The sequence below is a fragment of the Rhamphochromis longiceps genome, linkage group LG8 (genome assembly GCF_057381845.1).
Source record: "Rhamphochromis longiceps isolate RC_006_pf linkage group LG8, R_longiceps_female_GT1.1, whole genome shotgun sequence".
NCBI lineage: Eukaryota > Metazoa > Chordata > Actinopteri > Cichliformes > Cichlidae > Rhamphochromis > Rhamphochromis longiceps.
This window is the reverse complement of record NC_140564.1, coordinates 2,749,123-2,776,452: the sequence shown is the minus strand read 5'-3', so window position 1 is coordinate 2,776,452 and position 27,330 is coordinate 2,749,123. Positions and strand designations below refer to the sequence as shown.

The following is a 27,330-nucleotide window of genomic DNA, read 5'->3' as shown; positions in this document are numbered from 1 at the left end:
GAAATGGCTGAACTTTAGTCATCGAGGTATTTTAGGACTATCTATCTATCTGTGTAAGCAAAACAGGCATTACTGCAAGTCCATGCTGCTTTGTAAAGCATTACACATAAAACGTCACTGTCCTTAAACGCAGTAATTCGTTGTAGTACTCATTAAATTACTTTCATGTTACTCTGTAAATTTAATTGAAACGCGCTGTCACATAGGGCTGTGCGATATGACCAGAATCTCATATCCTGATATAAAACATCTATCGTCCGATAACGATATAAATCACAAAAATGTAACATTTTCTGTAAATTCTGTGAATCTCGGGCAGCTCAACTTGTGTGAAGTGTTTCCAGCTGTGCGTTGTGTAGCTGGAGCAGAGTGTTTTAACGATGCATGAAACGATACATTTTTAGACATAAGTTGTAACGGCGCCGTTTTCTTTGTGAGTATTTATTACACGGCGTGCTGCGAGGAAAAGCCCGTTCTAACGTTTGAGTCTGAGCTTTATTTTTTAGCACCTGGCGTCTTTTTTACTTCTCATCCGTAAATAATCTGCTCTTTCACGTGATTCAGTTTATTTTGAAAAGTCTCAACAGGATCTTGAGCTTTATTGTGAAAGGTTTATGTGGAACATAAACAAACGGACACACGATGGTGTTACCGTCGTTGTTGCTAACGACAACGCATAAAAACAGGCGCTTGTCCGTCTGTAGTGTGGTTATATTAAATATAAGAGAAAGAGAAAACTTTAAGAAGTTGAAGAAGAAGCCACTACAGTGACATCAGAACCATGAACAAATATGGCTGTAAACAGTTTATTTTGCGACACCACGAAACAAACGATAGCGTAAAATGAAACGATACACGTTTTTATATCGTCATCCGATACATATCGTTATATCGAGCAGCCCTACTGTCACATAACTACCAGTTAACAATATAAACACATATCTCTGTCCTAATGAAGATGCAGCCTCCATGCTGTCTGTGCAGAGGTTTTGTTATTAGTATTATGCTCTTGTTTCTGCAGCGGAAGTAGTTTTCACTTCACCATCACACTCTGGTCGCTGTAATCATTTCCATACATCCACTCCTCACAAGCTGCAGACTGCTCCTGCATGCATGTGTGAGTGCACACAAAGAAGAAGGTGCATTTGCTCATTTTCTTTTCATCCACCTGACGTGCAGGTAACTAAAAAAACCTCTGTAATGTGATTAACAACATAATTGCAAATGTAATGTCACTACTGAATTTAGTACAATATCGTGTTACATTACCATGTTACTGAAAAATGTCTTGTGATTACAGTAATGTGTTACTTTGGAACACATTACACCCAACTGTGTTTGTAAGAACCATCATCTGACAAGTGATAAGATGATATTACGTTAAATGTCTTTGCATTTCAGTATTTTTCTTAGTTTCAATAGAATGTTATTGTATCTTATCTATATTAAAAGAAAACAAATGTTTCAACATTACAATTCTTTATACTCACATTCACACTGAATAACATCTAAGTTGAACTGCTGAATGGCCCCCATACTGATCTGTTTGAGTTCCGTGTCCAACAGCATCTGCATCAGTGATGTGGACAGATGCTTGCAGGCTGACATACAAGCTGTCTGGGCCACTTTTCCCTGCACAGGGAGAGATTCAGGGAGAAGGAAGGCACAGACAAGAAGCAAGAGGAGAGATGAAGGATGGAAAGATTAGGATGGGGACAGAGTTGGTAGAGGATGAGGATGAGAGGAGGGGAAAGCGACAGAATGAAATCATTTGATGGGGTGAACATTTTATAAAGAGAGAACGGGCAGTATTTGAGTTTTAAAAATATGTAGGAAGACCAGGATGGGAAAAAGAAGGTGAATAATAACAGATTGAGATAAACAGTTGGGGTAAAAAGTTGAAAGAGAAGAAGGAGGAGGGTATGAGAAAAGAGGATATAGGAGTAATACAGAAATGGGGAATAAAGAGCAAGAAGGGCAAGGGATAATTCCAAGTTAGTGTTGTCTCAAAATCTTCATGAACAGGTATAAATATAGTACTGTGCAAAAGTCTTGAGTCACCACTATGTTCTGTATTTGCTAGAAAAATGGAAAAAGTGCAATGATTTATTGAAATGTTTACAGGTTATGTAAACATGAAAAAGTTAAATGAAAAATTAAAAAGTCACACACATTTGTCACACACACGGTGTTTCAGATCATCAAACTAATTTTAACAATGAACAGAGATGAACCAAGTAAATCCAAGATGCAGTTGTAATATTATTAAATAATTAGTAGCCATTAATTATATATATATACATATACACATATATACATATACATATATACATATATATACACATATATATATATATATATATATATATATACACATATATATATACACATATACATATATATATATATATATATATATATATATATATATATATATATACATACATACATATATATATATATATATATATATATATATATATATATATATATATATATATATATACATACATATATATATATAAACTGCTGTCTAAATGACTCGGGTAAAGTTTGTAGCATGGTGCTTGTTGTTTTTGTCTGCTTCCACTTGTCTTTGCACTAGGATGATGTCGGCGTAAATGTGCAGTCGTTGTGTTCCCACTAGTGCTGTCAGCGTTAATCTCGTTAAAATGACGTTAACGCCATAATGCCGCAAATCTCCGTTAGCAAGTTACCGCGGGTCGCCCCGTGCGTGGGGCTGGACGGCGTCAACACGTTAACAAGCTAACTGCGCTAACGCACTAGTTCCCACCAATTGAGCATTGCGTGGCACATCCAACATACTGTTTTACTTTAGTCCATGACTCGCTTACCATCAGGGTCATACGTCACATGAAAACCAAAATAGTTCCAAACGCCAGATCTGAATGAGGGTGGGGGAGGTTCAGTTTCACGTAGCGTTCAGGCAGTTGCCATGTTGCAATGAGCTTAGCTTCTGTCTCGCTAGCTTGCGCTGTGCTCAGTGGATCTGCACTCGACAGTGCAGCCTAGGCGGAGTAGTCGAACACAGATCCACTGAGCGCTCAACACAGACAGCATCGACAGAAGAAAAGTTGATAAAATAAATGAAAAATTTTGTATTGTTCGATACATATGCGTACCGAACCGAAAGCACTGTATCGAACGGTTCAATATCGATACGAGTATCGTTGCACCCCTAATTTACATATATATATATTTTCTTCCAATTATCCGGGACCTGTTCACAGGGGGCACTAGCAGCTTAAGCAGATGCCTGAACCACATCAACTGTCTCCTTTCAATGCGGAGGAGTAGCAACTCTACTCTGAGCCCCTCCCGAATTGCCGAGCTCCTGACCCCATCTCTGAGTGAGAAGCCAGCCACCCTTCGAAGAAAGCTGCTTGTGTCCACAATCTTGTTATTTCAGGCTACGTCCACACTGGCTCGGAAAGATTTAAAAACGGCGTTTTCGTCTGAAAACGCTCCGCGTCCACACTAGTGTTTTCAGTCGTTTTCACAGAATTGCGTGTGCACATTGAAATGGCCAAAAACGCTTACGTTCCAGTCCTGCGCATTTGTGAAATCTATCTGGAAGCTATCTGGAGCATGTACAGACTGTCAAAATTGAGAGCAAACAAGACAACTGCTGTGTAATGACCTTCACTATCTTAGTTTAATTGGTCACATGACTGCATCATATGACTAACATGCGTCATCGTTTTAGAAAGTCTGCATTTTTGCTGTCCACACTGTGACGCGAAAGCACCGTTTTCAAATGTATGCGTTTTCGAGAACGTTTTGAAAACGCTGCCCATGAGTGAAAACTCTGTCTCAGTGTGGACAGGAGGCCAAAACGGAGAGAAAACAATGCATTTTCAAACGAAAACGCATTAGTGTGGATTTAGCCTCAGGCACTACCCAGAGCTTGTGACCATAGGTGAGGATAGGGACAAAGATCGATCGTTAAATCGAGAACTTCACTTTTATACTCTCCTGTCTTTTCACCACGGACTGGCGGTCGAGTCTGACTTATTGCCAGCACAGTGAACTAAGCTCTTGCAAAGGTTGTACAACGGGTCAGACACCTTATACTCCCGATGCCTCTCCCAGAGAATACTCTGAGGGACATGGTCCAGATAAAAACAGCATTGTTCCTCCTGAATCTGAGGTTTGACTAACAGACTCTCCTTTCCAGCACCCTGGGATAGACTTTCCCAGGGAGGCTGACGAGTGTGAGCCCCCATAGAGTTGGAGCACCCTCTGGTACCCCTTGTTCAAATTGGCAACCACCACCCCATCTGTCAATCCAGGTACTGCCCCAGATTTCCATGCAACACTTTCGAGGTGTTTTAACCAAGACAGCCCTACAACATCCAGAGCCTTCAGAATCTCAGGGCTAACCTCAGCCCCCCGAGGGGCCGTGGCACCAAGGAGTTGTTTAACTGCCTCAGTGTTCTAATTATCGGTGATGTATGAGCCATCCCCTGCTTCCACTATGGAAGACGTGTCAGTGGAATTAAAGAGGCCTTCAAAGTTTTCCTTCCACTACTCAACAATGTCCTCAGTTGTAATCAGCAGCACTCCACTTGCAGTATACACAGTGTAGGTAGAGCACCGCTTTCCCCTCCTGAGTTGCCTGACAGTTTGCCAGAATCACTTCAAGGCAATCTACAAATATTTTTCCATGGCCTCACTGAACTCCGACACCCGTTTTTACTTCAGCCACAGGCTAATCAAGTCTGATAGGAATCCGTCTTTGGCCTGATGGCTCCCTTCACCTCTGGTGTGCACCAGCTGGTTTAGGGTTTACCACGATAGGCACCGACCAGCTTGCAGCCACAGCTCAGTGAAGTGCAGCCTTAGCTGGAGGCGCTGAACATGTTCCCCAGTCCTCCTTAGAATGCTGTTGAAGCTTTGAAGGAGGCAAGAGTTGACCATCTTGCAGACTGGGGCCTCTGCTACACGTTCCCAGTACACCCTGGGCAATCAGTTGACAGCTCAGTCCCTCTCTTTACCCGAGTGTCCAGAACATACGGCCGCAGATATGATGATCTGATTACCAAGTGGATTATCGACCTGTGGCCTAGGGCAGCAGTCCCCAACCCCCAGGCCACAGACCGGTACTGGCCCATGAGTCGTTTGGTACCGTGCCGCGAGAGTTGAGGCTCGGGTGTGGTTTTCAGGGTTTTTAAGCGTTATTTTTTTTAATCATTTTTATTGTTAACTCTGTTTCCATGGATGTTGTGTTATGAATCATCTTTTTTTTGGTACCCGTACTAGTTTTATTTTGTTGTATTAATCTGTGACACTTCAAAGGCCGGTCCATGAAAATATTGTCGGACATAAAGGGGTCCGTGGCACAAAAAAGGTTGGGGACCGCTGGCATAGGATGCCACGTGCAGTTATGGGCACCCTTACAGTGGGGCAAAAAAGTATTTAGTCAGCCACCGATTGTTCAAGTTCCCCCACCTAAAATGATGACAGAGGTCAGTAATTTGCACCAGAGGTACACTTCAACTGTGAGAGACAGAATGTGAAAAAAAAATCCATGAATCCACATGGTAGGATTTGTAAAGAATTTATTTGTAAATCAGGGTGGAAAATAAGTATTTGGTCAATAACAAAAATACAACTCAATACTTTGTAACATAACCTTTGTTGGCAATAACAGAGGTCAAACGTTTACTATAGGTCTTCACCAGGTTTGCACACACAGTAGCTGGTATTTTGGCCCATTCCTCCATGCAGATCTTCTCGAGAGCAGTGATGTTTTGGGGCTGTCGCCAAGCAACACGGACTTTCAACTCCCGCCACAGATTTTCTATGGGGTTGAGGTCTGGAGACTGGCTAGGCCACTCCAGGACTTTCAAATGCTTCTTACGGAGCCACTCCTTTGTTGCCCGGGCGGTGTGTTTTGGATCATTGTCATGTTGGAAGACCCAGCCTCATTTCATCTTCAAAGTTCTCACTGATGGAAGGAGGTTTTGGCTCAAAATCTCACGATACATGGCCCCATTCATTCTGTCCTTAACACGGATCAGTCGTCCTGTCCCCTTGGCAGAAAAACAGCCCCATAGCATGATGTTTCCACCCCCATGCTTCACAGTAGGTATGGTGTTCTTGGGATGCAACTCAGTATTCTTCTTCCTCCAAACACGACGAGTTGAGTTTATACCAAAAAGTTCTACTTTGGTTTCATCTGACCACATGACATTCTCCCAATCCTCTGCTGTATCATCCATGTGCTCTCTGGCAAACTTCAGACGGGCCTGGACATGCACTGGCTTCAGCAGCGGAACACGTCTGGCACTGCGGGATTTGATTCCCTGCCGTTGTAGTGTGTTACTGATGGTGACCTTTGTTACTTTGGTCCCAGCTCTCTGCAGGTCATTCACCAGGTCCCCCCGTGTGGTTCTGGGATCTTTGCTCACCGTTCTCATGATCATTTTGACCCCACGGGATGAGATCTTGCGTGGAGCCCCAGATGGAGGGAGATTATCAGTGGTCTTGTATGTCTTCCATTTTCTGATCATTGCTCCCACAGTTGATTTTTTCACACCAAGCTGCTTGCCTATTGTAGATTCACTCTTCCCAGTCTGGTGCAGGTCTACAATACTTTTCCTGGTGTCCTTCGAAAGCTCTTTGGTCTTGGCCATGGCGGAGTTTGGAGTCTGACTGTTTGAGGCTGTGGACAGGTGTCTTTTATACAGATAATGAGTTCAAACAGGTGCCATTCATACAGGTAACGAGTGGGGGACAGAAAAGCTTCTTACAGAAGACGTTACAGGTCTGTGAGAGCCAGAGATTTTCCTTGTTTGAGGTGACCAAATACTTATTTTCCACCCTGATTTACGAATAAATTCTTTACAAATCCTACCATGTGGATTCATGGATTTTTTTTTCACATTCTGTCTCTCACAGTTGAAGTGTACCTCTGGTGCAAATTACTGACCTCTGTCATCATTTTAGGTGGGGGAACTTGCACAATCGGTGGCTGACTAAATACTTTTTTGCCCCACTGTATGTTCGAATATGGTATTCGTTATGTCAACTAACAGAACACCGCTCGGGTTAAGGTGGGACTAGGGCAGGGCAATATGGCCAAAAATATTTATCACGGCATACATTTGAAAATTTGCGATAACAATATAACTGACGATATAATTGACGTGAGACAAAATACTTTACAACTCCACAGCTTTATTAGTGAAAAAAAACCCCATCAATGTATTTTCACTTAAACAAGCAGCTGTTTTTTTTATGTGCATTAAAGTTATATAAAAATTTAACAGTGCAAATGCAAATTCTTTGCTGACAGTTTAACCAAAAGGCGTTTCCAGTGGAAACTGGCCGACACATCCTCAGCATAACCATGTAGAATATCCACAAAACTTAAAAAGAGGTTAAACACACACAATACGGTAACATTATGTTGAAGCACAGTACGTATCACTCCGCGAGGCTCCGCCTACGATAGCCGTAATGCTCCGACAATCCATCAAGCGGTGCGGCTTCGTAGCTTAGCAAAGTCGTACTGAAACATTTTTTGAGAGATTTTATTTTTATGTACCACATAAAATCGTTTCGGTAATAACGACGGCCCGCTTGCATGCTCTACCAAAAATAGTGCTTTGTTGTGTATCTGACGGACGAAAGCTAAACCAGTTCCACACCACTGAAGTTGCAGCATTTTTACAAACCAGTTCTGGTTCATCTGTTTCACTCAACGATCCGCTTTCACCCTTCTCATTCTCCGTCGCCGCCATGCTTTTTCTGCCATGTGCGTATGAAAACAAAGGCACTGCACATGCGCGTTTTATCCATATTCTATCGCGATATTTCATTTTCTTATCGTTGCCTAACATTATACCGGTATTACCGTGAACGGTATGATATGGGCCAGCCCTAGGTGGGAGAGGCCGTTTCTCCCAATCACACCCTATCAGGTCTCACTGTTGTTGTCGTGCTGCTCATGTGGAGAGAGTCCCCGGGTGGAGTATCTCAAGCTCCTCACCCAGGGACTCCGAGAAGGAGGGTGGTCTCATGTCCCTTGATGTTGTACTCATAAGAGTCTTCTGAATCGCTCTTGACTGGTCCCACACCCAGGACCAATTTGTAGGGAGAATGTACCATCGGATCCCTAGGACACACGAGCAACTCCACCACAATTAGGTAGTGATTCACGGAGGGGATATAAATGTAAAGTTTACAATAAACGAACATCGATAGTAAGTTGTTAACTGTATAAAATAGTGCATTTCACAATATCTTTTACAATATATGTGAATAGCACATGAAGTGATTAATTACCACTCCATCATGGACATCTTGCGGCCCTCCCAGTATACTTTTAGACTGTGTCATCATCGATGGATCTGCTATGCTGGCCAGCAAGCCCACTCGGTCTTACCAGTTGAGTGCCCTGTATGGAGCTGGAAGCGGGTCTCTGGAGGTGTGGATTATAGCAATGTTCGCCAGCTGGAACGGCATTGGTATTGTTGTATTGACTGGATATTTGCATCATGGACATTAATGATGCTGGGATTTCGGACCATTTCCCAGTTATGTTTGATGTTCAGTTATGCAATATGGAACTGAACTCTGAGGGTCCACTGAGCCTATCGTGTATGATTAATCCTGAGGTTGTTGCCCATTTCTCTGCGGCCTTTGCTAACTCTGTCTGTTACGATGACATCAGTAATGCACCTCTCTTGGTTGATGGCCTAGTCAACTCTTTCATTTCTAGATGCTCTTCAGCTTTGGACACTGTGGCTCCAGTAAAGACTAAACGCCCTAAAACCTCTCGCCAACTCTGGCTAAATGAATCCACCCTCGCTCTTAGGCGTGAATGTCGTCGAGCTGAGAGGAGATGGAAAAAAGATCAACTTCAGGTGTCCCTTGACATCCTGCATATGAGCCGATCTAAATTTCAGAAGGCTGCCAAAATGGCAAAAACTTCTTTTTTGTCGAACATCATTGCAACTAATAGTCACAATCCTTGAGTTCTGTTCAAAATCTTTAACTCAGTGGTTAATCCCTGCTCTGATGTTTCGATGGGTGCCTCCCCGGCCCTCTGCGAAAAATTTCTAAATCATTTTATAGATAAAATCTCAGTGTTAAGGGCCCCACATTCCCCGGCAGTAAATCAAGCCCCAGTTTCCGAATGTTCAACGGTTTTTCAACAGTTTGAACCTGTGTCATCCTCGACTTTAAAGGAAATAATTAATAACCTGAGAAGCTCAAATACTTTGCATGACATTATTCCCGCTCGTATCATTAAGGATGCATTAAATACAATCGGGTCCTGTATCTTATTTTTAATGAACTCATCACTGTCATCTGGCTGTGTTCCGACTGTCTTTAAACATGCAGTCGTGCAACCTGTTACCAAGAAAAGCAGCCTTGATCATAACATTCGATCTGATTTCTAAACTCCCTTTCATGTCAAAAACTTTAGAGAAAATAGTGCTTCAGCAACTACAGACCCATTTAGAGATAAACGGTATAAGTGATAAATTCCAGTCTGGATTTAAACCGCGTCACAGCACCGAAACTGCCCTATTAAGAGTTTTCAATGACCTTCTTCTCATCGCTGACTCTGGGCGCACTGCGGTCTCAGTTCTATTAGATCTGACGTCACCTTTGACACGGTTGACCATGATATTCTTTTGGCAAGGTTAGAACAAGTAGTAGGCCTTAAAGGAAAAGTTCTCTCATGGTTTAAATCATATTTCTCTGAGAGGTCGTTCTCTGTCATGATGGGAAAATATTCCTCTTCTTCTGCCCCTCTTTGCTGTGGAGTGCCCCAGGGCTCGGTGCTCGATCCTGTGTTGTTCTCCCTGTACATGCTGCCCTTGGGCTCCATTTTTGAAAAACATAATGTCTCTTTTCACTGCTATGCTGATGATATTCAAATCTACCTCCACCTGACTGGGGATGTTTCATCTTCACTACATCCTCTGTTTGATTGTCTGAGGGATGTGAAAGACTGGTTATCACGTAACTCTCTTACTTTAAATGAAAAGAAGACAGAAATTATTGTTTTTGATAGAAATATGCCTCTGAGACAACTGACTAGCACACTCGGGCCTGTTGCTAACCACCTCACTGATGCTGCTAGGAATCTTGGAGTTTTCATGGATAGTTCCTTCAAACTAGATAAACAGGTGTCTACTGTGGTAAAAACCAGCTTCCACCAACTACGCCAAATTTCTAAGGCTAAACCTTATATACCACACAAAGATCTGGAGAAACTCATTCATGCTTTCATCACTTCAAGACTAGATTATTGTAATTCTCTTTACTTGGGCCTCCAATCTTCCCTCCTCCAGCGATTGCAGCTGGTCCAAAATGCCGCAGCAAGTCTCTTAACCGGCACTAGAAAGTATGATACTATCACTCCTGTTCTGGCCAACTTACATTGGCTTCCTATTAAATATCGAATTGATTTTAAAATGTTATTGTTTACTTATAAAATCCTAAATAATATGGCACCTGATTACTGATCTCCTCTGTCTGTATAGCCCTCAGATCATCGGGCCAACTGCTCTTAGTGCAACCTGGTCTCGGCTGAAGACCAGAGGAGGCTGTGCCTTTGCCATTGCCGCACCCAAATTATGGAATAATCTTCCTCTCGACATTCACGCATCAGATTCTATTGAATCTTTTAAATCACTTCTAAAAACGTACTTGTTTAACCTGGCATTCGAGGCTAATTAGGGTAATTTACATCTGGCTCTGCATTTAGATTATGTAATTATTTTATATCTGTAATTTATATTTTATATTGTGATTTTTATCTGTATCATGGTTTTACTGGAAAGCACTTTGGTGTACTTCGGTCTTTAAATGTGCTACATAAATAAATTTGATTTTTTGTTTTGGATTTGATTTGAATATCTGGTACCTGGATTTTGTTTCACATGGGCACCTTGAACAAATTGGAAGTGCTTCATGTTAAATCTCCTTCAAGTGTTAGAAATGCAACTTTGAACGAACTTTGAATTGATCCATAAAGTATAGTACAGCTAGTATAAAACAATCTATTCCCTGGAGTTTAGAAGTTTTATTTATGTAAAGTGTGCCGAGTGTAGCTGCTAGGTGTGGCCTCAAAGAAGTTTCCAGGTTCACTATATAAACACCAGTCAGCTGGTGTTCCTGGTTAGCAGTGACTGGCATCAAGTTCAGAGTTACATGTAGTTTACTGTAGCACTGAAAGTGAGGCCAGAACACAACATTTTTACACCTTGCAGATGGGCCTGAATTATGCTCCCTTGCTAACAAACTCACAGACAGCTGCAGAGACCTTAGTTGTTCTTAATTTCCTACCTTCCTCTAAGCAGGCATCCGTACTGAAGGTAATATCCACCCTGCACTCAGATCCCAGTGGACTCTAATTTCCAACCATTACAACTCTATTTTTAGAGCAGTTTAAAAAACACAACGTAGTTGACCAAAGTTATTTCCAGACAGCAAGAAAATATAAAACAGGTATTAAACAATAATGAAAACTAAATAATAGTAAAACAAAATAAGAATAATAGACAATAAAATAAAACTAGAATAAACAAACTCCACACAGAAAGGCCCTGGCCAGGATGTTGTGAGGCAACAGTGCTAACCACTGTGCCACTGTTTATAAAGCTAACAGGACATTCAACATTCAACAGCAGAGATAAAAATGAAACCTTGGCTTCAAAAGCAAATGGAGTCAAGAAACACACTGAAACAATTTGCATGAAAAAACTGGGATTTCCATGATGTAGTTTTTCTTCTTCTTCAGTCACCTCTTTCACTCACTCACATCTCTCTTCATTTAATTATTAGTTATTATAAATGTCTGGCTCTGTCTTTGTGCTTCCTCCCCTAACCCCAACCGGCTGTGCCGCCCCTCCCTGAGCCTGGTCCTGCTGGAGGTTTCTTCCTGTTAAAGGGAGTTTTTCCCTTCCATTGTTGCCAAGGTAAAGACTGATTGCAGGGTCTTTACTTTACAGTACAGCATCTTGAGGCATCTGCTGTTGTGATTTGGTGCTGTATAAATAAAGGTGAGCTGAATTGCAGTATTCTGGCCTTAGCTTTCATATGCAGTGGATGTTACGTCATCCTTGGTCTCACAGCTTTCCCGCAGATAAAAGTATCTGTTGCTCAAGTTTGAATGTAATTATGGTCTGTGAATGTTTTCATTAGCAACAGTTCCAGATTGTATATTAAAGATAGCTTTCATGTCTGAAAAGTGAAGCCAAAGCAAAAGTGCTGAGTTGCAGACTTGTCAAGTCTTGAGCCAGTTAGCCTGCAGTGTCCCCCTGTGCCACAGTAAGGTCCGCCTATCCTGTAATGTCCCGTTTCAAAGAGCTAAAATGGAAACAAAATGCTCACAATGGGAATACCTCATAGGTGATGTCATGGTGGCTACATCAATCTTTTATATTCAGTCTATGGCAGAACCACAAGCTTAGAGTTGTGGGACTTCTGAAGGCAAACATTAGCATGCATTGTATCGCCATTCTGCCTGTAGCTTAGCAGCAAAGTGTTATAAATCCAGGCAGGGATACTCACCGACATTGATGCATGATCATTGTTGTTATTCTGAGCAGAGAACCCCCAAACCAACCAAAAATGGAAGAAGGAGAGGGAAAGAGGGAAAGGACAGGAAAAGAAATGTGGCAACAATAAATGGACAGCTAGAGATATCTTGCATGCTTGACATGTCAAATTAATCAAGGAGTAAAAAATTCAGTTACAAAGCTGTGCATTACAGAAGGTGTGGATGGAGACACAGCAGGAGATAATAAGGAGAAATAGTCGCACATGCAGGTGAGAAGGGCAGGTACAGCCAACAGACCAATCAGGCTGTGAGCTCAAATAACAGTTTCTGATCAAATCCTTTACACTTTGCTATCTAATGTGCTCCGTTGGGTTGGAGATGATGTCAGTTTGCAAAAACATTGCACAAGCCAGTAACAGCACATCATGCAGAAATCAGCACTGCAACGTGTACATAGCTCAACGTGATATCCACAGTATAAACCTTTTTCAGACAGCACCTACAATCTGACAGAAATGCTATGAGGGCGTAAAAAACAACAGAGTGATGGTGGGAAGTCAGGGAAGGAAAACAAACAAACAAAAATAATCATGCATTCGTATTATCAACAAAAGATCAACCTCACAGCACGCCATACAGCTAGTGTGTGAACAGAAAGGACAACAACAACACAACCCCACACTGTTCATGTTCCACAGCTCCCAGACAGAGGTGCTGAGCTAACGTGTAGAGGTTGGAGGCGGCTCACACTCACCGGGAGGTGTGTGAACACCTGGAAGGTAGATCGTAGGAAGTTGATCAGGTCCATGAGATACCCTGAGGCGCGGCCGTCAGACTCGGCCATGCCCCATTCGTAGTCTGCTAGCTGGATGAACTCATCGATCTTCTGGTTCAGTTTGGTATAAATCTCTCCCTCTGCAGCATGACGAGCATCCTGGAACAATGTTTTCACAAGAGTTAATGGGAGCAAATATTATTGTTCTTCCTACACGCATTCATTTTTGGAATGGAGACACAGATCTTCAACTTCTGCCACTTCATTAAGTACACCCGTTTAACATCTCATTAATCTGCCAATCACATGGCAGCAACTGAATGTAATCAGGGATGGAAGCAGAGACGACCTGCTGAAGAACTGAGCATCAGAACGATGAACAAAGGTGTTTCTGAACGTGGCTGGCCTTGTCTCAATAACTGCTGATTTACTGGGATTCTCTTATATCAGTTTCTAGACTAAAAAAGTGAATCTGTTCACCGGATGAAAATGCAAGAAGTCAGAAAAGAATGGCCAGACTGCTCAGAGGTAAGAAAGCTAACAGTAAACTCATCACAACCGAGGTATGAAGAAGGTGACTGCTAAAGGCACAAATCACCTTGAAGGTCGACAGTCCGTAGAGTCTTGTGGTGTGAACTGTTTCTGGGGAGACGTTGGTGATGTTTGTTATGAATTCCTCCAGATACCTGCAGGCCTGCTCCAGGTGGGTGGTATTAATGATGATCTGTACCAGCTACAGAGACAAGGTTACAGTTGTAGCCTGAATCCTGAATGCTTTTCACGACTGTGTGTGTGTGAGCAGTTCTAACCTCGGTCAGTCCTATGTGAGGTTTCTTGATAAGGTTTTGCAGACAACTGCTGAGAGTTCTTGTCAGCAACAGGTTGGTAGATTTTCGCAACATGTCATCAATCTCTGTTGAACTGGACACACAAAATACTTGACAGTTGCAAAGTGAAGAGACGGCAGTCCGGGGAGATTAGATATGTATAAGTGTTCGTGTGGCGAGTGAACACAGAGTAGTGTACCTGCGGTGTAGTGACTCGGAGAACTTGAGGCTGGCGTAAATGAACTCTTTGACCTGGGTGTAGATCTGAGGGACAGACTGGGACATTGGCAGCTTCTTAGGAAAGTCCTGCTGCTTATGCACACAGAAAAACTGTATTAATATTCATCCAACACTAGTTGTCTTTTAGGAAATCTTTCTTTTACGTGGATGCAACCGTGCCAGATTGGGGAGACGGTGGTACTTGAACACATTACCTTCTCTATCTCAGCATCGTGGAAGGGAAAGCGGCTGACAACCAGTTTATATTCCTCCTCTGTCTCCACTGGGATGGGACTGTAGTTGTCCAGTTCAAAGATCTCTCTATGGGAACACAGATCAGAGTTATCTTTGGTCTCCACTGTTTGTTCAGTTCAGTTTAATGTCGTCTCAGTGCCATTTTCAGCATCAATGATGTGAAAAAAAGAACAACTTCCCTCACACGGTGCTGATGCTTTGCTGAAACAGTACGAACAAAGCTGATTCTGGTTTTAGTTGTGTGTTTTTAGCTGCTCTGCTTTGTTCAAACAAAATATGCAGGCTGCATACAGACGGGGATGTCACAGCAGAAAGCCTTACCGCAAACACAATTGTTATTGTCAAATTGTCATTTGTGTTTCTGCACGTCCTACTGTGGCAGACGCCACACGTGAGTGAAGCCCACCTGAAAACCAGTGCCCATTTCTTCAGCAGGGTTTCGTTGTACTGGTCTCTAACCTCAAACAGCAGGTCAAACAAACGGTTTACCGGGAAGCCGAACCCCTGCACAAACATCACACAGTCAGAAAACACGTTTTCACACGGCAGAGTCACAAACAAGTCAAGTCCCACTCTTAACCAACCTGTAGTGTGTCAGCAAAGATGACTATGAGATTCTTCAGCTCCAGCACCAAGTCTGGGTCGTCACAGTATGACTGCAGAAAGAGAGTCATCACCACACACTGGTCTAACGTCGCATTACCTGCTTTGCTTCCTAAATCTATGTTCATGTGAGTCTTTGCAGTCCTCTGAAAACTGAGCACCCTGTCATTCAAAAGCGTGTCCGACCACCTTTAGCAGTAACTGAACTTGTAATTGTGAGAAGTTCTCATGTTGACAACATTGTTTCAGTTCACTGAGCTCTGTTTAGGCGTAGCACACTTCAGATTCTTTTTCTTTCCTGACACTCTGCAGCACATTTGCTTATGTGCTTAGGATCATCGTCCTGCTCCATGACCCACTTTGGGCCTTTGAATACATATGAAGTAACTGCACTGTATACTGTGTAGAGTTTTAACTAGGTATATTTTTATAGGAAGTCTGCCTACATGACAAACAAGTTAAGCCAGTGCATTAACAAAGGCCCTCGTTTTTCCAGAGAGTAGGGCAATTTATCACCCTGAGAGCAGCACAGCTGTATATGAACACAGCCTGAGACTGGACACTCAGCACTCAGACTTGTTGTCTATTGAAAGCATATTGTATTTATTTAACCCGCACTGGGAGAATTTTACTCATTAAGTATATCATCTGCATGTCTTAGTTTTGCTTTTTTTTTAAACAATCTGATGCAGCCTTGTTACTTTTAGCTGACCATGCACTCGCTGTAAGTGCAGGAGCCCGACAATGTGGACTTGCTTTTGTCAGAGCACAGCAGAGGGGCACAGAGGACACCAGGTCTTTGTTAGTCTTCTCACCCATGCTGTGCGGCCTATTCTCCAGCCTGTTAGCATAATCCTCGGGGTCATTTACAACTGACAGGGCTCCAGCGGGCAGGAATATGCCTTCTTTATCTGCTGTTATTGTTGCAATCTGTCTCTCATTAAGGTCACAATGGCCTCCTCTTTGCCTGCATGTGTATGTGTGTTTTGACCTCTGCTCTTAATAGTGACATCATTAGTGTGTTTGTGGGTGTGCTGACCTGTGAGGGGTGTATCATCCACTGAATGAAGGAACTATCATTTCTATTAACTCTCAACAGCATCTTTTCCATTCACAGTCAATGCCCTGCAGACATTAGAGGTGTGTGTGTGTGTGTGTGTGTGTGTGTGTGTGTGTGTGTGTGTGTGTGTGTGTGTGTGCTCCTACAGAGTGTGTCCGGAGTACAGCGATGATCTTGGACAGCGCCATGTTCCACAGTTCATCAGTATAAGCTCTGGTCACCAGCCCTTGAGTGGCATGGAGGATATGGTCCTCTACAACAAAGAACCTGACCACACACACACACACACACACACACACACACACACACACACACACACACACACACACACACACACACACACACACACACACACACACACACACACACACAGATTTAGGTTCACAGTGAAACAAAACAGCCAGATGAGCATTTGAAAGGAACATCTTACCCCACAATCTGATTGAAGTATCTTCTGTAGCCTTCCACTGTCTCATGCTAAACACACACAAATAGACACAAAGCCATGTTAATACAGATGCAAACGTAACAGTCACCAGTAAGGCAAATATTGAAATAGGAGGGAGAAAAAATAAGTTAAAAGTTGTATTTCTGCAGCTCTTGTCTGACATGGCTTTTGCTTTGTGACTTCATCCCAGGAACCACCGAGGCTCAAGCCTGCTGGGACCTGGAAGCTGATGAACCAGCACCACTCTCCATAGTAAAGATATGGACTGAGATGGTGCCGCCTATCTGTGCACCGAGCATGCTGGTGGTAGCATCTTGCTCTGGGGCTGTTTTGCTTTTTCCTGATGTTATCCTAAAACTTTAAAACATCCTTTATAACTTTTTAAATACAAAGTACAGCTGTTTATTTCCCCCCTGAAAAAACAGTAACAGTCATGGTTTTCTAAGCTTTGCCAGAGCTGGATCGCAGCTGCTGTACGATCTGTGAGTAATCTATTTAGTCATAGTAAGAAATACACAGGTTCTAGGAAAAATTAATACAAGGCAGACTGTGTTTAGTGCCATGTAGTCACAATGAAAGGCCCACTGAAAAACCCCCGAGCGCTTGTCTGAATTTCATTCATATGCTTTACACCTATGTTTAAGCGCTTGTGTTGCTCACCATGTTAGCCTGCGGCTGCAGAACTAGCCGGGCCTGTTTTTTCCTCTGTTTCCTGTAGTAGTTCTCAAATGTTTCTCGGTCACCCTGCACACACACAGAATACAGACATAGATCAATTAACTATGATACATGATGTTACAAACCAGAACACTCAGGTACTATCAAATCCCAGACTGTCCTGGTCCTGGGTCTGGAGACTCGGTGGCTTTTAGTTTGTATTTCTTGCTTCTTTAGTGTTTTGGTGATTTCTAGTTGTTGTGTTTTGTTGTTAGGTCCCTTGTGTTACCTACAGTCATCCTTGTCTCTATGTTCATGTATTTCCTGTTTTACTTTGACAGTCCCGTGTCCTGTTAGCGTTTATAGCTTTGCTCTCCTCCCCGTCTCGTCATGCCTGATTAGTCTCGGCTGCGTTCCCCTCCTGTTTCCTATTTCCTCATTATCCTCTGTGTATGTATGGCGTGTGTTTTCCTTTGTTCTGTCAGGTTTCATGTAGTCGTCCTTTGCTTTTGTTTGTTGTTGTGTTCGCTAAAATAAAGGCTCGCTTTCTATTCAACATCCACCTTCATCTTCGTTGTCTGCATTTGGGTCCACACTTCACCTTCCTGTGTCTGAATCCCCGTCCTTTTTACCTGCTCTGGGCTTCATGGGGCTTAGGTAATAAACAGATCTTAGGTGACCCAGAGAGGAGAGCTGAGACTCTGATGTAATCACAAGCATTGGAGCTGATCATGAAACAGCTGTGCTGTATTTCAGGGGTAACGTTGGATGTTAGCACTATAACCTTGATTCCACTTAATTAGCATAGCTGTCATTAGATAATCAAAATCCAATGAACAGAGAAATAAGGCAGACCAATGGATAGCATTAGTTATTAGCTTTCGCCACAGACACCTACCAACACAGTATAGATGTGTAGACACCTGTAGACGGGCGAGAAGTCCACCAGATCCTGAGCTGTAAGAATCTGTAAGAACACAAATGGAATGTTTTTAACTGCTTCTTCATATGCTGGTTATTTGGTCATGGTAAATGGACTCGTTCCTGCTCTGAGCACTCAAAGTGATTTACACAGTGCCTCATTCAGCCATTCACAGAAGCACGTTTTGCTATGTGCTTTCTATTTAACATAGAGCTTCACATACATTCATACTCTGATGGATGCATTGGAGAGCAACTGGGAATCATTATGGCACGCAGACTTGAGCAGCCAGGGATCGAACCACGAACCTTAGCAGGTGACCTGCTTACAAAACTGTCTTATGTAATTATAGAAACTTAGTTACAGAATTCCTGATTATGCAGCATGACAAATGGATCACTCTGTAACTAATGACTGACTAACATCCACCTGCACATTTGTTATGTCTGATGAAAATATAATAACAGAAAACTAGAGAAGAAGGAAGAACGATTGAGCAGCCAGGCAGCAGAATCTCAGGCGTTCACCTGTGGGTTAGCCTCACATGGAGCAGAGCTGCACATCACAGCAGTACGAAGGAAAATTAACAGTAAAAAAAAAAAGAGGGTCGATGCACTGTTACCTGCTGAATTTAAAAATTATATAAGTATATACATGTACCTGAGTTTGTTTTGTTAGATGAATCTGCTTTTATTTGGTAAGTAAAGGTGGACGTACTCAAGTTTATTATTTGTATCTCTGTCCAGAAGCAAAGCACTTTACTTTCAGTCGTTTAAGGAAAAGACGATCCTGTAACAGTGGAAACTTTCATAATCTCTTCTTTTATGAAAAAAAAAGATTTGCATTGGAAAAAAGTTAATTTTGTATCTTTATGCTGTCAGCCATGGTTCTTTAAAAGACATCAGTATCTGATCATCACCGCCACGTCAGCTACACACACGTCTTATCTCACCTCTTCATCAGCCTCATCATCTCCAGTGTCATCATCCATCAGCAGGCCGTTGGGAGTGTGAGCATGAGTTCGCTCATTGAGAGAGTACACGGGCTTGATGTAGTGGCCCATACTGGCCTGCTTGGCTACTGCACTGTTAAAGGTCCTATGCTGCTGTGCCTGAAGACAAAAACACACACGTCAGCAATTTGACTTATTTTTTCCCTGCTATGACCTGAATTATTTAAAAAGGAAAAAGCTCTATACCTGTCTCATGGCAGTCTCTCCAACCTTGTCTGAATGCTTTCGAATGCTCTCCAGGAAGTCTTTGAGGTCTGACATGGAGATGTCTTTGATCTCCTCTCTCAGTCTGGGCAGATTTTCAGCCATGATCTGACAGAACCTGTACTGACTGACCCTGCAAGGGATACATCAGAACTATGAAAAAAGAAAAGCAGTCCGATCCAACATTCATTCAAAAAATCAATAAAGAAATACATTTTAAAAAGCAGTGCAGTGCAACAGCTGGCAGACTAACAGTCTGACACCTGTTAGCTTCTCATGTCGAGCCAACATTACTGTGACATTCTTTCAGCAGCCTTCGTCTGATCCTACCTTGGGATATAGACCTTCTCCAACTGCTCCATGGTTTTTAGTGCGGCATAATATCTGTAGACGTAAACAGCACAGCATTAGTAATAACAACTCCGAACTACTGCTACTTATTAGAACCATTTAACATTAAATCTTCAAATGGACTTGGAAACTTAGTAGCAACACAAGGAATGATTAAACTAAGAAAACACTGTTTCTGTTGTCAAATGAATACACAGTAAGAAAGCCTCAGATCCTCCAGCTACACCTGGGGGACCCCCGGTGCTTTCAGGCCATCTGAACTATATACTGTAACCCATCCACTGAGCCCAGGGCCAACAGTAAATGTCTGAGGGAAACACCCATCCCAATACAATGATAGTAAATAATAAATAACAACAAAGTATGACCTATATCTGCATGTACATACACTGTACATCTATATTTGGTATTTTCTTTTTATTGTCTATTCTGTAACCACAAAGTATTTGTGTTTTTTTAATTCTGGGCACAAATGACAAGAGTTCAGTGAACGGTCAGCGTGCTGAGCTCCCATCATGATGCTGATAAGCATGATCTAATTGATCTAATGGATCTAATTGGTTCAAACTGTATTATACACAAATGAACAGAAGACACTCATCAACTGTAAACGCTGTCAGGAGGAAGGAGAAAGTGCCAGGACGACAGCTTTCAGCACTGATGGCGTGTGTGCGTACGTGCCGTCGGGTGCAGCAAATTAAAATCGTTTTGAATCAGGAAATCTTTTTTTTAAACCCACCCCTGCTAAGCCGTGACAGAGCAGCAGCAAGGGGGGCCTTCCTGTGAGCAAGGGCACTTCCTTCCAGTCTCTTAATTGGTACATGGTAATGAACAAGAAAGGGTCAATATTTCCTGTCCAAAGTGAACACCCCTCCCCTCTTTACAGAGACAGGCTTGTAAAGTTTAGACAAGCTAGCAGAACATGAGCTGAAAAGTCGGTGAGATTTTAAACTGGAAAGAGAAATTAGAAATGTTTAGAATTAACAATAAAGGATGACTTCCTGAATCTTATTTTGGAAGGTTCAGGCTTGGTTTCGGCATGGTGTTGGCAGGGTGTCGCAGACAGGAAGTGACAGAGAGAGAAAAGGAATGCAAATACAACAACATGTCAATTAATCAGTCGATAATTGGGCTGAACGATATATCGCATTTGCGATAATATCGCGACATGATCAAGTGCAATTTTCTAACCGCAAAGGCTGCGATTATATTATACAATTCATGGGCTGCATCCTCCTGAGGCCGCATTTGTAGACCGATTACGTCACAGCGACGCGCCGAAGGCTGTCCAAATTACTACCATATCCCAGAATTCATAGCGCGGCCCAGCCAAACTCCAGTTTCCAGCAATGGCGGCCGCTACTAAGTTTTAAAATTACTCATACTAATCTTTCTGGGTCACAAAATAAACTTTTAACATATTTTCAGGCGAGAAAGTAGTTGTGTAAACATCAAATATCTGCTCGGTTTATCAAGATATCCCATATTTGCAAAAGTGCTTCGACGTTTTCAGAGGCGTCTGCTACCCACCAGCTCGACAGCTAGCCGGGAGCTCGAGGGTTACTGATGCGGCCGAGAACGGCACAACTCCCGGCACATCATTTTCAGATCACCGCGGAGTTTCGCTGCTCGGGTTAAACGTGATATATAAGTCACTTAGACAACCTAAAAATGTTATTGTTGGGCTTTTTTCAGTGTTTTGTTTGTTCGTGAGTAAATCGGTTTGGCTGAGATTAAAGTTATTAGATTAGATAAAATAAAACTTTATTAATCCCCCGGGTGGGTTCCTCCTTGGTTTTCACACAGCTGACTAAACGTCAAACAGAAAACTTATTAAACAGAAGTATGAGACAGTCGAGAATTTACACCAGTGTCTGGTTATATTTTAGATAGCAAGAAGCAGACGGCCGAGTTTATTAAACTCCACCGAGACAGCGGTGACGCTAATCAGAACTAGACCGTCCAATTTCACGCCTTTAAACTTTAAAGGCGTGTTTGTGTGTGTGTTTATACAATTGCTATTATGTTTGCACTTTATGTGTAATGTTACTGACTGCAGAGATCAGTAAGATGTGTGTATTTTTTATTTATTAGTTTTATTTATTTAATATTATTTTTTAATTGAATGACTGTCTAGTAGTTCACAGATGTCGAAAAACTGAGTGTGGTAAAGCCACTGATTTTGTTTATGTATATTTCTGCAATCTGCACATTGTACTGACTTTCATTTTAATGTTTACACCAGGGTTCCTTGTCAGCACTTTATGCTCAGATGTTTGTAAGCTAAAAATAAACTATTGTGTATGTTCAAATATACTGTTGTGATTGAAGAAGTTAAATAAAAATGTCAGTCATCAATTCATGCATCACCTCATGTCATCATAACAGAGGTCTGTCTTCCAGGAAAGAACAGTTTAAAATTAATGTAATATAGTATTGGCCATACTATATGATGTATTGCTTGTCTTTGTTTAATAATACAGAAGACAAAGACCTTAAAAAATAATCGCATATCGCATCGCAATCGCAATATTGGGGCAAAAAATCGCAATTAGATTATTTTCCATAATCGTTCAGCCCTAGTCGATAATCACATGTTTAATTTGCTGGCAAGAAGGTCACAGTTACAAGCTAGCTAACTTGTTACAGTTTTAAGGCTTCCCAGATTGATTTATGATAACAAACTCAACTTTTGGGAGTCTTTATAAACTCTCAACTTATTCCAGGCCACACTGTCACTACGTATGCAAGAATGAATGTAAAGCTGACTATTTCCTACATCTTGGCAGCCCAGTTTTAACCAGTTAGCATGTCATGTGATCATATGTCACTGTCACAGGGTCTCTGCTGGTAACATAAAAGCTGACGCACCACGATGTCCCCGTCTGACCATAACTGAGACGTCAGTCCACCTCTAACCCACAGCAGGTGTGTACACCCTGTGCTCTGACAGGCTGCTAACAAAAAGGAACTACTACATCCTGCATTGATAACATCTTTTTCTGACATGTCTTTATCTTTATTTATTTATCTTTACCAGTGACACATCAGGTGAAACTACAACACACAGCTGTGTTTAAATGATTGGACCATGATGTATCGAGTTGATTGTATTTATCGCTCTCTACTTGTGATTTTATTGCCAAAGAAAGACTTAAAACTGTAAACAAGGTCACACTGTGGTGAAATGCTTTATGATGGTTACCTTTTGGATTCCAGCTGCTCCTTTAACTTGCTGTACATTTCTAGCACTGCAAAGGGAGCAATGACAGGAAGCAGGATTAGTTTGATAGTTCACACATTTCAGTCAGTTTTGCTCATCACACATCACATTTACAGTGATAACATGTTTAGTTACCAGTAGGCTCCACTGCACTGCAGACCTCCACACTGATGCATCACTGTTGCAGCAGCTTAGGTGCTATACAAGTTCCAATATTACACATGCCAGATAAAAGCATGCATAAATAATTTTTACTTGATACCCAAAAACTAAGGTTATAATCAGCTTCTTCAGCTTATGACGCTGGGAAGGCTGGAGGCAGTCACAGGACGCAAGATTAAAGTCTAAACAAACTGACTCAGTATCCACACACTGATAAAGAGTCAGTGAGGAATTTTACAAAACTCACCACAGTGGATTATAAACTACAGATGTGACTGAAGTGCAGATTTTTAGCTTTACTTCAAGGAGTCTAAAACTAAGTATTGAATTAACTGCTTATGAGTTAAAGCCATTTTTATCTATATTCTCTCATTTTCAGAGGATCAAATGTAACTGAACTAGGGCTGCAACGATTCATCGAGTAATTTACATAATTATATGATTATAAAAATTTCTTGACACAATTCTTTGCTTTGATGCTTCGTTTAACGCACAGCTCTGTAGCGTGCCACTGTCACCACAGAACTGAAAACAGACCTGCAAAACAAACGTTTTTAGAAGCAGCGTACAAATAAACCCTTTTACATAGAGAAAAATCTGCAGTAATCCTCCAGAAGTTGAATTAAAATATGCAGATGAACTGATTACTTAGTCTGACACCAAGTTTAAATGTTACAGCTTGCTGCATAAGCTAACGAATGGTATTTTACATGGAAGTGATACCTGCAGCGAACAGGGGTGAGTCTAAAGGGGGGCATGGGGGGGTACTAGACCATGTTCATTTTAAGACTTCCATAATATTTTTCAGATTGAATTTGAAATATTTTGTTTTAATTAACAGCATTAATATTTAAAAATAAAAGCATTTTTACCAGCCAAGAGAAATGTAAATGGGCCACTAACACTCAGAGTTTATGCCTTGGTTTAGGTTTCATATATATCTCATATTATTGACTTTGACAGATGATGTATGTAGTTAAAGTTCACAACATGACTCATTAATGAGAGAAAAGTATTTCTTATCTGATTACTTGATTAATCGATAGAATAATCAATAGATTATGCAATTACTAAAATAATCAATAGCTTCAACAAGCAATAAGCAGCCTGAGTTGATTCTAAATGTTTTTTGGTAGATGTTCACTGAACTCATTCACTAATATTTGGATATAAATATTTTATCCTGCACAAAAAACAACCGCGTATTCATGGAATGTGCACTGACCTATATTATTCTAACATTGCATGCATGTTATTAAAGACAAAATCTAAACCAGCAGGCTTATGCAATCTGCATCCAGTCTGCATCCAGTCTGCATTCACTACATCCAGTCTGCATTCAATCTGCATCCAGTCTGTATTCAATCTGCATCCAGTCTGCATTCAATCTGCATCCAGTCTGCATTCACTGCATTCAATCTGCATCCAGTCTGCATCCAGTCTGCATTCAATCTGCATTCAGTCTGCATCCAGTCTGCAACCAGTCTGCATTCAGTCTGCATTCAATCTGCATCCAGTCTGCATTCACTGCATTCAATCTGCATCCAGTCTGCATCCAGTCTGCATTCAATCTGCATTCAGTCTGCATCCAGTCTGCATTCAATCTGCAACCAGTCTGCATTCAGCCTGCATTCAATCTGCATCCAGTCTGCATTCAGCCTGCATTCAATCTGCATCCAGTCTGCATTCAGTCTGCATCCAGTCTGCATCATGCCACATCTCCATTCCTTTATATAAGGAATCACATGTAGCAGTGGAAACAGTGTTGTGACAGCTCATACTCAAACTATGATATATATATATATATATATATATATATATTAGGGGTGCAACGATATTCGTATCGATATTGAACCGTTCGATACAGTGCTTTCGGTTCGGTACGCATATGTATCGAACAATACAACATTTGTAATTTATTTTATCAACTTTCCTTCTGACGATGCTGTCTGTGTTGAGCGCTCAGTGAATCTGCGTTCGACTACTCCGCCTAGGCTGCACTGTCGAGCGCAGATCCACTGAGCGCTCAACACAGACAGCATCGTCAGAAGGAAGAGCGCAGGGCAAGCTAGCAAGACAGAAGTTAAGCTCTCCTTGCAACATGGACCTCCCCCACCCTCATTCAGATCTGGCGTTTGGAATTATTTTGGTTTTCATGTGACGTATGACCCTGAAGGTAAGCGAGTCATGGACTAAAGTAAAACAGTATGTTGGATGTGCCACGCAATGCTCAATTACATGGGTGGGAGCTAGTGTGTTAGCGCAGTTAGCTCGTTAACGTGTTGGCCGTCTAGCCCCATGCACGGGGCGATCGGCGGTAGCTCGTTAACGGAGATTTGCCGTGTTGTGGCGTTAAGGTCATTTCAACGAGATTAACCTGAAAGCACTAGTGGGAACACAACGAATATGACTGCACATTTACACCGACATCATCCTAGTGCAAAGACAAGTGGAAGCAGACAAAAACAAGCAAGCATGCTACTAACTTTAGCCGAGTCATTTAGACAGCTGTTAGCACATGATTCTCCTTATGCTGCTGAGAATATAGCCCAGAAGAAGCGGATAGTATAGCTTTTATTTTGGAAAGAGACATTTCTCTGTAATAAACTCTCTTTTCCAAAGATGAGTGATTCCTCAATCAGATACTGGGCTCGCAATATCGCTAGCCCAACGTCCTGGGGCTAGCGATTTCTTTCAGTCGGGCTACCAAAATCTATCTCTTCCCTGCCCGTCGGGCTATTGTAGGAAGGAAAAATATATGTCAATGCTTTTGCATTCTTTCAGAAATGTAGCTGGGTAATTATGTCATTGGCATCGGTGAGCCACTGTCAATATGTGACATATTGAAATCGCGTTTGAATTTGCGCTTGTTTTTTTGCTTTCACTTTGCAATCGCTCGAACTGTGTATAGAGAGCGACAGCACTGATCTGTGAGTGATGATAATTTGTGCACCAATTCCTCTGACATCGTCTTATTAATCGTTAGCTTACTATGCAAACATGACAAGTGAAATCTCCCGCAGCTTAAACATGTGAGAGGTTGATCGCGCAGAGAATCGCTGAGCTTATGTGAGTGCGTGTGTAAAAGTAGCAGGATTTATATTTGACTACGATGACCTGGATGACTGAGAACCTTCACAGACAGATATATATTTTAGTTCTGCTGAGCCAAATAAGACAGGTCAGGGTGAAGAAGTGACAGCCAAAGAAAAGCTTACCACAAAACGGAGAAGTTATGACAAATCAGACTATAAGGCAAAAAGAAAGTGCAGCTTTATGGTTTCATGGACAAAATTATTTCTGTGGCTGCAATATGACGAGCTAAATAACCAGGGCTGCACATAAGTGGTCCGCAGGTGCGCATTCGCTGTCAAAATAAAAAACGCGCACAAGGGTTAGGGTTAAATTTAAAAACTGTACTTTTGAGTTAAAATATATATTTATAATTTTAATAAATGACAAATTAAAAAGGCATGAACATTTTTTTTTGTATCGAAAAAATATCGAACCGTGACACCAAAGTATCGAACCGAACCGAACCGTGAATTTTGTGTATCGTTGCACCCCTAATATATATATATATAAAGACTCCTGAGGTCAGCCAGCTGGATAACACTGTTCAAAACTGAACAACAAAATCTTTCTCACTGAAGCAGAGGCAGCATTAGTACCTGGTATACAGAGTTGGAGTTTCTCCACAGTGGTCGCCATGTTCCTCTGCTGGACCCGACAGCGAATCACCTCCTCTGTCTGAGCTGTCACCTGTGGGAGAGAACGCAGTGTTGGAGACAGTGAAAAAGAGGGCACCACTGGGATTAAGTACAGTCATGTCTTATAGGGAACTCTCTTTGCAGTAAATGTACATGCAGATTTCTTCACAGGGGAACAGCATGGACGTACCTCCCTGCCTGCATCTTGTAGTCTTCGATTAGTGTCTGTCACTTGACCCTTTGGAAAAAAGACACAAGTTTAATAATTTACATAACTTTAAATCATTTTACCATTGATCTTCCACAAGATTTTATAATTCCACATAATCCATCATGTTTAAAAGAGCTCCTCTGT

At 41.8% G+C, this 27,330-nt stretch overlaps 1 protein-coding gene across 5 annotated transcripts in view; it reads right to left on the bottom strand.

Moving 5' to 3' along the window:
- The window catches only part of LOC146662889 (exocyst complex component 6-like), a 67,407-nt gene that overhangs the window by 11,982 nt on the left and 28,095 nt on the right, over positions 1-27,330 (bottom strand). For 2 of the 5 annotated variants that reach the window (XM_085415476.1, XM_085415475.1), the window contains exons 3-21: positions 27,166-27,213; positions 26,937-27,027; positions 23,086-23,131; positions 19,860-19,913; positions 19,512-19,662; positions 19,266-19,424; positions 18,290-18,358; positions 17,395-17,478; positions 16,717-16,763; positions 16,433-16,553; positions 15,208-15,279; positions 15,030-15,127; positions 14,584-14,689; positions 14,349-14,458; positions 14,132-14,243; positions 13,921-14,055; positions 13,302-13,481; positions 12,559-12,588; positions 1,491-1,632 (exon numbers count right to left, since the gene is read on the bottom strand). In XM_085415476.1, the coding sequence (XP_085271602.1) occupies positions 1,491-1,632; positions 12,559-12,588; positions 13,302-13,481; positions 13,921-14,055; positions 14,132-14,243; positions 14,349-14,458; positions 14,584-14,689; positions 15,030-15,127; positions 15,208-15,279; positions 16,433-16,553; positions 16,717-16,763; positions 17,395-17,478; positions 18,290-18,358; positions 19,266-19,424; positions 19,512-19,662; positions 19,860-19,913; positions 23,086-23,131; positions 26,937-27,027; positions 27,166-27,213 (1,855 nt within the window). Of the gene's footprint in view, positions 1-1,490; positions 1,633-11,890; positions 12,355-12,558; positions 12,589-13,301; positions 13,482-13,920; positions 14,056-14,131; positions 14,244-14,348; positions 14,459-14,583; positions 14,690-15,029; positions 15,128-15,207; positions 15,280-16,432; positions 16,554-16,716; positions 16,764-17,394; positions 17,479-18,289; positions 18,359-19,265; positions 19,425-19,511; positions 19,663-19,859; positions 19,914-23,085; positions 23,132-26,936; positions 27,028-27,165; positions 27,214-27,330 lie in introns of those variants that run through there. The other 3 variants (XM_085415478.1, XM_085415480.1, XM_085415479.1) reach the window with 2 other exon arrangements.